The following is a 14,301-nucleotide window of genomic DNA, read 5'->3' as shown; positions in this document are numbered from 1 at the left end:
TTTATGGCAGTTAGATTTCATTCGTAAAGTTTACGCGAAACCTAATATCAATTTCCTCTTAACTGTCAGAGTTTGCGCCATTTATTTAAATTAACTCCCACAAAACATCCGGCGGCCGTCGTGTCCATCGACAGAAACATCCTTCTTGCCGGAGGTGCCAAGACGGTTTCGAAGACATCGTCATCTGCTGAAAACTTTTCGCCACTACCGAGCATCGTTGGCAACATCTGGCCGTGGCCCATTCGTTTGAAAGGCGTGTGGTTTCACAGCTAATCTTCAACCGGAACCAAGGAGCGAACTCCGATCAGCTGGCTGGCGAGGTCGTAAGTTTTGTATCGATTTACCTAGTCTAATTATGAAACAATCTATCTCCATACCTTTTGAGACTTCCAAAGGAAAAGTATGATTATAATGTATTTTGTGTGAGTTTTCCGCTTTCCAATCGAATTAATATTTTTTTCCGTTTCAATAAAATCAGTCCAGGAGCATCCTAATTTTTGATATTCTATTTTCAACACAATTTTGCATATTTTTTCAATTTCTCTTCAGCCTATCTCATTTTGCTTCTTCCGAATAGTTGGTGCTACGAAAAGAAGCTGGTGCTATCATTTCGTCGCTCAGCTGTTTTGACAGTTGACAGTGCAGTGTTGTTTACGCTGGATTGCCATTCGGCAGTCAGTCGTTTGCGAAACATTCTGAAAAAACAGCTGACGGAGAGCGATGGTTGTGATCGTGTTGGCCGGTGTGCGAACAGTGAAAGCAAGATGTTTATAAACCTTCTCAAACGGAGTGAAATTAGAACACTATCGAAAACCTATCGTTCTGTGCGTCAACTGTCTTGCCTTAGCAATGGTTTCAGGTGCTACGGAGAATTTTCGGCATCGCACGACTCACGACGATCAGCGATTGGCCTTGCGAGCAGATTTCGTAATCGACAGCCTATACCCCGCGATCGACCATCACATCGCCAGTTCGCGACCAGCAGCAATGAAAGTAAAACTGAGTTGACCGGAGCACCGACCAACACGACGGAGGAGGAAGAGAGGGATGCGAAACAGTCCAAGAAGCTGCAGTTACGATCGTCGGACGTGAAACGATTGCTGGGGTTTGCGAAATCGGAGCAATGGCACATCGCAGGCTAGTGAAGAAGATCGCAGGCCCCCGGGGGTGCGATAAGAACCTCACAGTCCGCCGAATGTCGAAACTAATTTTGTCTAATGTTTTTATTCACTCTCGCAGGAGGCATCGGATGCTTGATAATTTCGTCCGCAATCACCATGTCCGTCCCGTTCGCGATGGGCAAAATTCTGGACGTGATCTTTGCCGCATCCACCGAAACGTGCATAGCGAAGGAGCAGCTCGATAAGCTGTGTCTGGTGTTGGGCGGAGTTTTTCTTCTCGGCGGACTGGCCAACTTTGGGCGCGTCTATTTGTTCAGCAATGCCTGTAGGTTTACCTCCCACATTGGACCGTCCGGGTTAGAGCCTTGATGCTTACCAGTGTCCCTGTGCCTTTTCAGCGCTGCGAATAACGAACGCCATCCGTGCGAAGTTGTACAGCTCGATGTTGAATCAGGAGTCCGGTTGGTTCGATCGGAAAGGTACCGGCGAGCTGGTCAATCGGTTGTCCTCGGACACCTATCTGGTGGGCAATTCCCTCAGCATGAACCTCTCCGATGGGCTGCGCTCGACCGTGATGATATTGGCCGGGTCGGGCATGATGGTCTACACGTCGCCCCATCTCGCCCTGGTTGGCACGTGCATCGTTCCAGTGGTGGCCGGCGGAGCAGTCGTTTACGGAAGGTACGTCCGTAACATAACCCGGGAGCTCACGGACAAGTACGCCGAGATTATGAAGGTTGGTGAGGAGCGGCTGGGAAACGTGAAAACGGTGAAGATGTTCTGCAAGGAGCGCTTCGAAAAGCAACTGTTTTCCGAGCAGCTGATGGACGCTCTCAACATTGGCTACCGGGAAACGAAGGCTCGGGCAACGTTTTATGGAATGGTAATGTCTCAAACCGCTGTTTGTGTTGCTTCTAAATGCGATATTCCTAATGTTAACTTTCGCTCTCATCATAGACGGGTCTTTCGGGAAATATCATCATCCTTTCGGTGCTTTACTATGGCGGTACGATGGTGAACAATGCAGAAATGACAATTGGGGCCCTTACTTCCTTCATCCTGTACGCCGGCTACACTGCCATCTCGATTGGTGGTCTCAGCAATTTCTACACGGAGCTCAACAAAGGCGTGGGCTCGGCGAGCCGGCTCTGGGAGATCATCGATCGCAAATACACGATCCCGATTGAGGGTATGTAAATAAGGAGCTGTTAGTTGCAAGCACCTGATGTTATCATATGGTGTTTGCATTTTGCTTCCCTTGAAGGAGGAACCAAACTAACTAACCCACCGGCCGGCGAAATACGGTTTAACGATGTCGTATTTCGGTATCTTTCCCGACCGGATGCTGCCATTTTGAGTGGAGTCAATCTGACGATTGAACCTGGCACGACGACGGCCGTTGTAGGCCGCAGTGGCTCGGGAAAGTCGACTATCGCATCTCTAGTGCTACGGTAATCAGGGAACAAAAGTAATGTTGTGAATTGAATGCTTCACGGAACACGATATCGGTTTCAGATTGTACGATCCGGAGCAGGGCTCCGTACTACTGGATGGAACCGATTTGCGCGAACTGAATCCAACATCGTTGCGGCGCTACATTGCCGCTGTCAATCAAGTGAGTGCCATCATGCTCATCGTTGCGCACGAACACGTTTGATTTTAAAATTTTTGTTTCATAGGAACCGATCCTGTTTAGTGGCACCGTACGGGAAAACATTCTGTATGGACTAAATATGGGCGAAAAGATCTCCGAAAGTCAGTTCGAGCGGGTGGTTCGTGAGGCGCACGTGGACGAATTTGTGCGTGGATTCCCGGACGGACTGAACACGCTCGTTGGCCAGCGTGGTGTAATGCTGAGCGGTGGCCAGAAGCAGCGGGTGGCCATCGCGCGGGCGATCATCAGAGTAAGCTGAAGCACGACCGACGCACTAGCTTGGCAAGTATGGTTTGTCTCATCTATTCTGTTTCCTTCTTCCTGTTAGAATCCGAAAATTCTTATTCTCGATGAGGCCACAAGCGCGCTGGATGCGGTATCGGAAGAGCTGATACAAAATGCCCTGGAGAGGCTAACGAAGAACCGTACCGTGCTGACGATAGCCCACCGGCTAAGCACGATTCGGAATGCGACCAACATATTGGTGCTGCAGGACGGTCGGGTCGTGGAGCAGGGAAATTACGATCAGCTGATGGCCACCGAAGGTGGCGTGTTCCGGGAGTTGGTACAACGACAAACGTTTGGCTCCACTGCCGTCAGCTGAAGCGCAATATTAGTATTTATTTAGTGCGATTGGGTTATTATGTCGAAGGATGTGGTAATATCGATTCCTATTTTGTCTCATGCAAAGCCGAGAGAAATACAAACGTTAGTTAGTGAAAGGTGAATAAATGGTGCTTATTTCTTATCGTGCGGCAACTCTACCAGTCTTCTTATTTGTTTCTGGGTCTCAGAACAGGTTAAGCCAAATTTCCACACGTTACGAAGGCTGTGCGGGCCCGCATTTTCCTTGTAGTTGCGGCAGCAAATTGAAGTTCTTCTTGCCCGACGATCGTAACAGGGTCGCAGACGGATGAAGATCTCATCCATGCACTTTTCCCTATAACGGTGTCGTCTCAGCGGTCATTAGTGGCAACGGCGTGTGCGTGATGAACTCTACGAAGAAAATGCTTTTGCATTACTTAGATGACCGTTATCGGAATTTTGCGAAAAAGATAAATTCATTCCCGAGCCAAATGTTGTTAGAAATTCGTTTAAATTGCAATACCGGCCATCCGGCCATGGGAAACGGCCAACGATTGTAACAGGGTCGCAGGCTAACGGAAGGGCGCAAATCGGGGGATTGGATTAGAGCGAGAATTTCTGTTCTCTTCTCTCTAACGAGGCTGAGGAGCCGCGCTTAAGCGTGCATTAGTAATTATTCAGTCGAGCAGTTATTACGTTGTCACAATTAACGCTTAATGTTGACGATAAAGTCAAAATTCAAAGTTTCATCAAACGAAATGTACACGAAGAAAAATCTTTTATTTTATTCAGTTTTGTCTTTTGTTGTCTATCCCAGGATTCCCAGCTAACTTTTGCTAAAATAAATGTTACCCTTCTCCTTGGTAAGTTGGTAAAACGATTGGGTTTAATTTGACTATACACACGGGCTAGCTAGTTGATGGACGTGGGGAAGATCAAGATCAAGAAACAGCTAACATTTTAAAACTTAAAAAAGATAAACAAACAGTAAATGCCTTAAACGTGTACAACACATTCGCGCCAGTCTCTATTGCAGGGCAAGAAATTATTTAGAACAAAACTCCGAACCCTTCCTAGAAATCCGTGATGAGATTTTTCTCTTGTTCCGAATCGTTCAGCAGTAATATCTTTCGCTGGCATCCATGACCCGGAGCCCGGCCGGTTCCGGTTTTATGAGCAGTACTGTTCCTTGAGCGTCCGCCGTAAGATTTTGCCCGACGCATTCTTCGGAATACTGTCCAGGAAAGTGACGCCACCCTCGAGCCGCTTGTACGAGGCCACCTTGCCCGCGATATACTCTTTCAGGTTGTCCTCGCTCACCCGGGCGTCCTTCTTAAGCACCACGAAGGCGCGTGGTACCTCCCCCGAAATGGGATGCGGTGTGCCGACGACGGCCGCATCGACCACGTGATCGTGCGCCCGTAGCAGTTCCTCTAGCTCGGCCGGCGGAACCTGGAAGCCCTTCACCTTGATTAGCTCCTTCAACCGATCAGTGATATAGAACTGTAGATTGTCATCGTAGTGTGCGATGTCGCCCGTACGCAGCCAGCCTCCTTCGATGATCATTTCCTCGGTGGCCTGGCGATTGTTGTGGTAACCCTTCATCACATGCGGACCACGAACGAGCAGTTCACCGGTCTGGTTCGGCCCGAGTGCCGTGTTGGTGGTGTCGTTCAGGGCAACAATCTTGGCCTGTGTCCGCGGGCACGGTGAACCCACGGACGCGTAGTTCCGGGCGCCCAGCGCCCCCATCAGTGCAACCGGAGACGTCTCCGTGAGACCGTACCCCTGGATGAACTCGGCCTGCGGTGCCCGAGCTGTGAAGCGTTCTGCATCCGGTGCTCCCATCGGGGCCGCCCCAGAAAACACGTTCCGTATCGACTCGGTGTGCCGCGGTTTGACGCCATCGTGATGGCCCAGGAAGATAACTGGAACGAAGCAACGGAACTGTATTTTTTTTTTGTTCAAGTGTCAAACTCGCGGTGAGACTTACTTATCGGTGGAACCAGGTGTAGCACCGTGCCCTTATGTTCGGCCAGTGCATTCAAGAACGTGTCGGGACGGAAGTTGGGCAAAGTGACCATCTTGCAGCCAGAGCGAAGCTTCGAGAGCAGCGTCACCGTCAGGCCGTAGATGTGGAAGAACGGGAGAACGCACGGCAGCACATCCTGATACGTGTCGGTCGTGGGCAGAATGACCGTACTGGTACCCGCCTTAACGCTGAGCATTTCACTGTTCGCCACGATGTTGACGTGCGTCAGCTCGACACCCTTCGGCATGCCCGTGGTTCCGGAGGAGTACGGCAGGAAGACGATATCCTCCGGCGTGCGGTCATGCTGGCGAAGCTCGCTATAGTGGATGCCTAAAAGCGGTAGGAAACGAAATCCGTTAGGTTGTGAGGTCAGTATTTAGTCTCTAGGCATCGTATTACCATTCGGGCTGGAGAGCTCCGCAAAGTCGATCGTTCCGGCGGGAAGACTCTCGTCGTTGGACGTACGGATACAGGCGATGCGGATGTCGCGCTTCGCCAGCTGCACGGCCTCTCTTAATACTGCAATGTTGGAGGCCAAACCGACCAGAAACTTTGTATCACTGTCCACCAGCTGGCGGGCTATTTCCTCTGCAAAGTCGCAAACGGCAAAGAGGTAAATCGAATTATTTCTCCGCACCTAATCGAGGCTTATCTTTATCGGCCAATGATTCCCAACTTGACTGATCGGTAGCGGTAGGATTTTGGCAGTGTCGCAATATGAATGAATCGGCATGAAAACGTGCCCGAACGTGGTCATTCGGTGATAATTGATCGGTCGTCGGGTACTTCCTTAACTTCCTTCACGCAATGAATGGGCACTTTCGAGTGGCTTTCTTGGTGACCGATACTCAGAATTAGCCATTGATAAGCGACTGGGGCTCGTGACTAACTGCAGGCGCCAGCATGTAATCCGCTTGGGCTCCCCACGCAAGCGCCAGTATGACCATGTGATTCGGACCTTCGGACCTAAGGGGGCGTCGTAGAGAGCCAATTGGTGTCATCGTCCTATGCACTTACCGGCGGTGTAGATGGGATTGATTGTCGTGACCACGAGTCCAGCTTCGATAGCACCGAGCGTCACCAGCGGAAACTCTGGAATGTTGTTGAGACAAACGGCAATTGTATCGCCGGATTTGAGGTTAAGCTTTCGCTGCAGTCGTATCGCGAGCGCCGCGCAATGGTCGCGCAGTGTGCCGAAGGTGTAGCTGCGTCCGGTGAGGCCACAAACCTGATCAAACGAACACACGAAACGAACGATCATCAGAGAGATAGAAGGTGCTAGTAACATTGGCGCCGGTGAGCAGTGAAGTGTGTTGCAAAGCAAAACATGTTCTCGAGTACACGTTTTGGGCTCGTTGCAATGGCGCGCTTGCGTTCTTTCCGGTTGGCGTATTTTCTCCAACTGTTCCCGAACGCTCACACAAGCTTGTATTATTTTAAATTTTTTTTCAACAAAAGGTAAGCGAAAAGCTGTTTAATTGAATGTTCATCAGCCGTAAATGGTATGCTGAACCATCAGCCTCCTATTAGTGGTTCTGTCTCAATGCAAACCGAATCCCTCATCTCATTCGATGATGGCCAAGAAGAAGAGTTCAGCTTCACTCGCAGCCAATCAGTTGGCCACAACTTTAACCCTGCTCGAATGACTCTAACCAGCCCGAACCGCTTCAGACTTGATAGTGGGGCAAAAGATGCTTGGGATGCGCAAAGAACCGGGAGCAAGTCGGGTACGAAAATGGCGCGCACTTCCATCACCCTACAGCTTCGGAGTGCGCGCGGCAGAACATTTCGGTGTTATCAATCACCTTATTTGACGTGGGGCCACCGGCGAGATTGCGAGCGAACTGAGAGTGTCCCTTGATAAGCGGGATGACACCGTGGCCGTGCGCCATATCATGGCCGTTGACCGGGAAGCGAACAATAAATAGCCCATAAAACAATTGTTTCACGCCATCATCGGTGGAGCCAGCAAAGCGCGAGATAGCGGGAAGGACTTTGAACCTGCGGCGGCCAGCATATCGTACACTTGGTCCTTACCGCGGCCGTCTTGTTGGTCCACCGGCTGAAGTTGTCCCACAGGTACTGATCGAGGGTCTGGTGCGGAATCGGCAGGTTGTTCTCGTACAGTGTGTTCTGCTCGTATCCGTTCTCGGCCGGAAAGATGGTTTCTTCGATGAACTTGGCCTGCCGTTGGGTGCTCAGCAGACGGGCAGCCCGCAGGGTCCGGCAGTACCGCTGATAGCCAGCCACCAGGCCACCGCTCTGCGAACTCTTGTAGCCCTGCTGAGCCAATCGTGCCAGCGGTAGTCCTCGGATCATTTTCGATCGAATCGGGAGAATACAGTGCGGCGTAGCGTTGAGGTGTCTTCGGTGGGCTTCGAGGTCGGTTTTGTACTGAGAGGTCCTTGGGGTCGCCTTCGGTAGGTTGCACTTCTGACTGGATATGTGATCTGCAGAAGAAACGATGGGAAACGATTCTTTGAGTGAAGCCAACACACTGCACTGAATAATAAACAGCATTGTTTGAATGTTTAATATCGAAGATGCTTTAAGCTGCCCATTAAGAGGCATCGGATATGACGCAACAGCTCCGCTGCATCGTGCCACAAAGGCGAATAATCATATGCTTGCGTTTCCGTTTTCACAATCAGCCCTCCCGGCAGCTCCCGTTTAATGGTCCCCACGTGACCGTGCGTGTTCCGTTGCAACAGAGGCAGGTAGGCAGAGATGGTTGGAAGCCCTTCCTCCCGCCAAGGGATCAAATCACCCTCGGTTCGGTTCGTGTGCGAAAGCCTTCAGGGAGGCTGCCTGTTCCCGAGGGGAGGCCTGCTAAATTTAGTAACACACCCGGAGCGTGTTTACGAACAAACATTTTAAATTATTCAGTTCCAGCAACGACCACAAAATCCTGAAGAGGGCGGCACAAAGGGTCGGCAGGAACAAGCAAGTAAACAATCAGCCTCCGGGACGAGTCACCCAAGCGCCCCGAAAAGAACCAGGTCAAGAAGTCCGGCCCGGGAGATAGAAACAGCGGGATCGGTTCGGGCAGAAGCAGTTTGAAGTGTTTCACTTTTCGATGAACGTTCAGCCCAGGGCTCCCCGCCGGGAAGAAGGGTCCCAAAGATTGCGCCCGATGCAGCAGCCATGCAGCGGCTTGGCATTGAACGTCGTGGGGCTGGTTATTGAAAACATCGCTCCTGCGCCTGCAATCCTGTATGAATTGTTTACAAAATACCGTTCACCTTGACCGGCCTTGCAAGGTGGGCCCGGTGGCGGATTGCAGAAGCAGCGGGGCCGAAGATCGCCACCATTTGTGGAAAGGCGGAAAACTGAATTGAAAGTTTGAAAAATGAAACAAAAAGGGAGCAGGGAGCGAAAATGGAGGCTCGTCCCGTTGTTGATTGGCGCTGGCGGGGAAATGAATGTTTGAATTTTTAAAACCAACTCTTTCCCAGGTTTCGGGCCCCAGGTCCAGGGTCCAGGAGTTTTATGTTTTGCCACGCCAATCTCATTTGCGCTGATGATGTTTACCGTTTCCCTGAACCTGACGCGCGAGAATCTGGAAGAATGTTCCGCGGCTGGGTGTTTAAGGTAAACAATCGGTGGACACACACAATTGCATGGTACCGCACCGCGCGTAATGTTGTGGCGAAAAGGGCAGCATAAAACGGACCACGGACGGGTTCCTGTTCCTCGGCAATAGGTGTTTGTGCGCCGCGGGGCACATTTTGAACGCACCGTGCCATCATCCGATGGAAACGATGCTGTTAAAGAGCTGACACCTTTAAGGGTTTAAAAAAAGAGAGAACCCACTAAAAGAACCGCCCGCGCGAAAACTAATATAAAAAGACCATCCACGTCATCAGCATCAGTGATGCTGGCTGGCTAGCTGGCTGGAGGGCATGTTTAAGGGCTCATTGCCCGTCAAGAGGCCACTTTCTTCGCTCAAGGCGTTGGCGTCGGAGAGGTCGGGGCACCCTTTCCGGAGCATGGCGGGCGCGTCGGTCCTTAAAGCGACGCCAAGCAACAGGCGTGCTTGGCCATAATATCCCCTTTTGGTGAGTGATTTTCACGGCACTTGCGCTTTGCGTACGCTTTGTGCAATATTTTCTTTTCTCACTTCCGGCCAAAGGCGAAAACAAAAACAGCCCCTAATTACCCTACATCCAATTACGACGCCGACGGAGGAGCCGGGTTGGGTTCCATTTCTATCGCTCTCTCCCTCTTTCGCGGGGTGGTTCGCGTGATCCTTGTCGTGTTCCTGTCCGGGTGTTGTTTTCTTAACATAAATTTCAATAAAAAACCGGAACATGCTTTTCCAGCGGCGGCGGAGTGGCACGTGCTTAATCGAGTTGCTTCGACCGCCAGACGAGTGCCGGACGATGCGAGCTGTGGAAGCTTATAAGCGGGCACACGTTTCGTTGCACCTTTAGTCGCCGGGGCATTCTAGTGGCAAGGCCTAGTGCCACGATGCTTCACGAAGGCTTCTAACGAGCCGCCATTACGCGACTAATGATACCGACGGTGATGACGGTAATGGTGGCTCACTTACACGACGGTGAGTGAGCGCAAGGAATTCGCACGAATTTAAAGAGACACATTACACAAACAGTAATCAGCAGTTAGGCGAAACGTGACCGACGAATTTTGTTTTCTGTAGCTCTGTTTTATGGTCAGCCGGGGCCACATTCTTTTAACGGGGTTTTTTGGACGGCGGAACCAGACCGATTCCCGAACCACAAGTCACATCCTGGAGTGCCCCCCCCCCACGGGTGGATTGATTCATAACACTTTTGTTGGAAAATCAGCGTAAATTCGAGCATTGCACGCTTATCAACACTTATCGCGCGTGTTTCGTCTACCGATCCGCTATAGGCTATTCGGTTCGGCCATCAAGTAAGATAAGAGTCCCCGGCCCAGACTGGGTTGAGCATGTGGTGGGGAGACCGGGGAATAGCAGGTAATTGTAAGGCTTGTCGCCGCAGCGAAGTGGCGTAGTGTGTTTTCGGGGGCCAGCATCGGAGAGTTTGCAAAGCTGCTCTTATCATGGTGCTTCTTGCCCGGCAATGCCGTAACATTCTTATCGGAAGGAAGGAAGACCAATGTAGTTGTTTTGCTATTTGAGCCTAAAGGACGGGGCTTTTTCCGCTTTTTCCATCCTAATTCCTAATGAATTCTGATGCCCCAATGATAGCCTCGCGGCTCGTAGGTCAATTGCTAATTTACCGCCAGGGTTTGAAATCAGAAAACCTGCGTCAACTGTGTGGCTGAGAGGGAACTGATAGTGGAAGCGTTAACAATCGGGTTGACCCATCCATCTTGTTGCTCAACTCAATCGCAATACTCAATCCAAACACTGATACACTGATCTCATCATCGAGACTCATCTGACTAAGACATTAGGGCGATCGGCGAATCGGAGCCGAAGATCGCTCTAATTGATCCCTCATCCCAACATAGATGTTTACAAACGTGAACGTTGTGTCAATGTTGGAGCGGGATCTGGGGACGAAATGGAAGCTTGCCGCTCTGTTCGATATGACACAGATTCGCGTGTTGCGTGCCACGCAAACAAGCAAAGCCTGAAAGAGAGAGGGAGAGAGAGAGAGAGAGAGCGTGATCAAGAGGAGTCAGAGCAAGACGTTGGGCCGGATCAGGGAAGAAAAAATCAAGCGTCGAAGATGTCGGACGCGAGGGGGACTTTCGAGTGAGCGGTACAAAGTCCAACGGCCGCCGCCGGTTTGTTGTTGCTGCAGTTTTTGCTGTTGCTTCGCTTTGCCGACACGTTCCGTGAGTTGTGGTGTCCTGGGTTTATTATTGCTCCGCCTGCGATCGTCACCAATCGGGTCCAACGGTTGCGGAATCTTGCGGTTCCTTTTTCTTTTTTTAAGTTTATTCGCGCTTCGCGAAACCCATATCGCGTGTGCACGCCACAGCACCATCGCGTTTATCGCAATTGTTCGGTCACAACATGCGAACGGCATAAGCTCCTTGCACCACTTTAATTAACGATCGTCCCGTGGTGACCTCGCAGGGAATTGTAAAACCATTCGCCAGGAGCAGCTTTCTAAAATGCTTCAATTTTAGTATTATGCCATTTACCCGTGTGCAGGTTGGGTTAGCTAGCTACAAAGAAGGAAGCCCCGCGACGGGATCGTCTGCTTATGGCTTCTCCGCTGTGGTGGCCAAAATTATGGTTGTGTCTCTACCAACCGGTCACTGACCTTCGCGCTGGCGTGAGAGTAAAGAGTGTAACCAGATTTCTCACTTCCGCTTTCACTGGCGGAATTGATCCGTTCATCATATTCACGATCGTGATCGTGTTTCTGAAACGAGAACGAGGGCAATAAATTGTCTGTATGCGCCGCGCCGCGAACAATTCGGGAATTGGGAATTTAAATTTAGCACCGGATCTATCCGCACGGGGCGGAACGGTGAAACATGCCGTTCCCCATCGGTCACGGTCTGTTTTTTTGCGGCGAGCACGAGAACACGACTATCACGAGAGTGATAGCGTGTGGACAGACACTTGAACAAACACAGTGCAAGGGAATATCAAAATTCAACGACCTTGTGCCTTTGGGCGCATCGTTTCGTTTCGTGCTTAGAGCCGGCAAAGCGTTTTGAGAAGCGCCTATGCAGTTTGCCGTTGGTGTAGGTCGTGGAGTGCGATGATCGAGAAGCCGAAAAACAGGGGCGAAGGATGAACGTGGTGCGAAACCAGATTAATCATACTTTTGCTAAGCAGCGTGCATCCTTCACTGAAACGCTTCACTTCTGTTTCACACATTCGCGATCGCAATCCCGTTTCGTGGTGTATGTGTTCCTGCGGGCTCACAAAATGGACTGGAAACCGTAGGCCACTCGTTTGCGGGCATTAATCATCATTAATTCCGTGGATCGCCACACATTCGACGAACGAAAACAAACCTTCGTGGGCACGTTTCTCGGCACACAGCAATCGGACGGACGGACACAAAAAAAGGGAATCACACGCAGCACCAACGGGGTTAACGGGGGAGACGCGACAGCAGCACGGAACCGAGAGACCGCTTCGTGGACGCGATCAGTTGAAGGGTTGTCGGCGGACTGAAGCGGTGCGTAAAAATAATGAACGACCGACCCGCTAAGTCGCTTGCGCTCACAGGCGGCCGCTCAAACCAATACAACCAAACACGGGGGAGGGAGCTATTCCGGAGATGCTCCACAGCTCCACATGTGTTATGATGCTCCACAGATCGCGTCATAGCGGGGCAGCTACGAGAGCGTTTGGAAGGATAGAAAAAAGGTATCAGTTTGTTGTCGATCGCTAAACCCTAGTGCCGGTTACATTTCAAACCACTGCACTATTGACAATTTGTATGGGACATTGATGGTTTAAGGACGACTTTTAAATCTGCGGACTTACTTTTAAACTTGTTTCTTTTGTATGTGGTTTGATCAAATTCGACATTTTAACTCTAATACACGAGAGAAAACCTTATCACTTATGTGGATAAACATACAAACTGATCGTAATTAGTAATTTCTTCATCCAAATTCATATCGATATTGTCGACTTCCTAACAACTTAACGTCCTAATCGTTCTAAGAAGTTAGGCCTCATAATTACCCCTTTTCCACGCCATCTTCCTTGCCAATTCAATCACAACTTCAAAGCCGTATTCGGTTTCACTTATTCTGCGATGATTACAAAGTTCCTCCAACGACCTTCGTACTATACAAGGATATGGATCTAAGTTCGTTAATTCTATGTTGAATGTCAAAAAAAACTGTCGTCGTTTACTTTGATCAGATCACATCACTTATGGTAAAATCACACAGTTTCATCCACGTTCTCAATTCTTCTTCTTTCTTCTTCTTATTTGGACGATCTTAGCCTCAGAGACAATGTCAATACGTCTGGTGCTATTCGCAATTCGGGATTCGAACCCAGGCCAGCTGCGTAATATCGACAAGCGTTACCGACTGCGCTATCAGCGGGGGTAACGTTCCACATTCAATTGACATACCCTAAATTGCACACAAGAACAATACTATGCTAACGTATATTCAGTCTCAGGTCGATGCTTATTTCCTGAACAGGTTTCGGCGGTTCGATAAAAATAAATAAATATTATACCTTTTTTCCTCGATAACAGAAAAATAAAATGGACAACACATTTGTACTCCTGGTACTCTGGTACCTTATGTTGGTAATGTTTTCTTAAAATAACCGTAGTGGTCGATCTCGCAAAAACATGTACTTAAAATCTGTTGGAAATAATTCATAATTAACTAAATTTTAATGCTAAGCCTAATTTAAGCGACACAAGACATTTCTTTGCTGCACTAGCAAACTTGAAAAAATTGCATTTTTTGTAGTGCACTAATTCCCGACTGTACAAGCAATGCTAATTGTGAATATTTGATCACATCAAAGAAGGGTTTGGTCCACTCTTTTGACTTTGCCATATCAATTCTTGCGATCTACGCAACCCAGAAGGCTTAAAATTTGAGTCGGTCATTGATAACTTATCTATTTTTGGAAACTATATCTAAAAATCCTCACTTTTTTAAATTAGTCTATTATTATTATGACCACATTCCATTTGTCCCATAGTGACCGCCTTTTCACCGGCTGACGTGCTGAGCGCTGCTCACTTCTCACCTGTGCAGTTTCTCACGCGATGAGACGACGCTGCTCAGGCGTGCAATGCCCGTTGCCTACTTTGAGGGGCAAACTTGTTGATAAAATTCGGCCCTTGACCGCGCTGTTTTTGGCGCGGAAAAATCAAATTATCACTCAACACAGAGACATTCGCACACTCGAATGTCCCAGATCTTATATCGATATTCGATTTACTAACCTGTGCGCTGTAGTGCCTAAGCAGGTAGATTGCGATAGATTTGTGCGGTTTCGGCGGTTA

General features: G+C 49.5%; 2 protein-coding genes across 2 annotated transcripts; one reads left to right on the top strand and one right to left on the bottom strand.

Moving 5' to 3' along the window:
* The first annotated feature begins 704 nt into the window (after window positions 1–704).
* LOC131208699 (ATP-binding cassette sub-family B member 10, mitochondrial) lies at window positions 705–3,519 on the top strand. Its single transcript, XM_058201520.1, has 8 exons — window positions 705–1,137; window positions 1,240–1,446; window positions 1,520–2,004; window positions 2,079–2,310; window positions 2,386–2,572; window positions 2,637–2,736; window positions 2,801–3,025; window positions 3,104–3,519. Exons 1-8 carry the CDS (start codon window positions 765–767, stop codon window positions 3,377–3,379), a joined length of 2,085 nt encoding a protein of 694 aa, XP_058057503.1. The 5' UTR covers window positions 705–764; the 3' UTR covers window positions 3,380–3,519.
* Window positions 3,520–4,164: 645 nt separating this feature from the next.
* LOC131209390 (uncharacterized) lies at window positions 4,165–12,445 on the bottom strand. Its single transcript, XM_058202446.1, has 6 exons — window positions 12,323–12,445; window positions 7,430–7,842; window positions 6,410–6,620; window positions 5,792–5,980; window positions 5,354–5,722; window positions 4,165–5,288 (listed from the first exon to the last, which is right to left on the bottom strand). The coding sequence occupies exons 2-6, from the start codon at window positions 7,709–7,711 to the stop codon at window positions 4,531–4,533; spliced, it is 1,809 nt and encodes a 602-aa protein (XP_058058429.1). The 5' UTR covers window positions 7,712–7,842; window positions 12,323–12,445; the 3' UTR covers window positions 4,165–4,530.
* Between the last annotated feature and the right edge of the window lie 1,856 nt (window positions 12,446–14,301).

This window comes from Anopheles bellator, chromosome 2 (genome assembly GCF_943735745.2).
Source record: "Anopheles bellator chromosome 2, idAnoBellAS_SP24_06.2, whole genome shotgun sequence".
NCBI classification, from domain to species: domain Eukaryota; kingdom Metazoa; phylum Arthropoda; class Insecta; order Diptera; family Culicidae; genus Anopheles; species Anopheles bellator.
This window is presented reverse-complemented; position numbering and strand designations above follow the sequence as displayed.

What these genes read in the sequence shown, in the direction of transcription:
- LOC131208699 (XM_058201520.1), top strand. Translation starts at nt 765, where the DNA reads ATGTTTATAAACCTTCTCAAACGGAGTGAAATTAGAACACTATCGAAA. An exon ending in GGAGCAATGGCACATCGCAG is followed by an intron (nt 1,138 to 1,239) that starts GCTAGTGAAGAA and finishes TCACTCTCGCAG; the next exon opens with GAGGCATCGGATGCTTGATA. An exon ending in GGGCAACGTTTTATGGAATG is followed by an intron (nt 2,005 to 2,078) that starts GTAATGTCTCAA and finishes CTCTCATCATAG; the next exon opens with ACGGGTCTTTCGGGAAATAT.
- LOC131209390 (XM_058202446.1), bottom strand. Translation starts at nt 7,711, where the DNA reads ATGATCCGAGGACTACCGCTGGCACGATTGGCTCAGCAGGGCTACAAG. An exon ending in GGACCAACAAGACGGCCGCG is followed by an intron (nt 6,621 to 7,429) that starts GTAAGGACCAAG and finishes TCGTTTGATCAG; the next exon opens with GTTTGTGGCCTCACCGGACG. An exon ending in ACACCTGGTTCCACCGATAA is followed by an intron (nt 5,289 to 5,353) that starts GTAAGTCTCACC and finishes GCTTCGTTCCAG; the next exon opens with TTATCTTCCTGGGCCATCAC.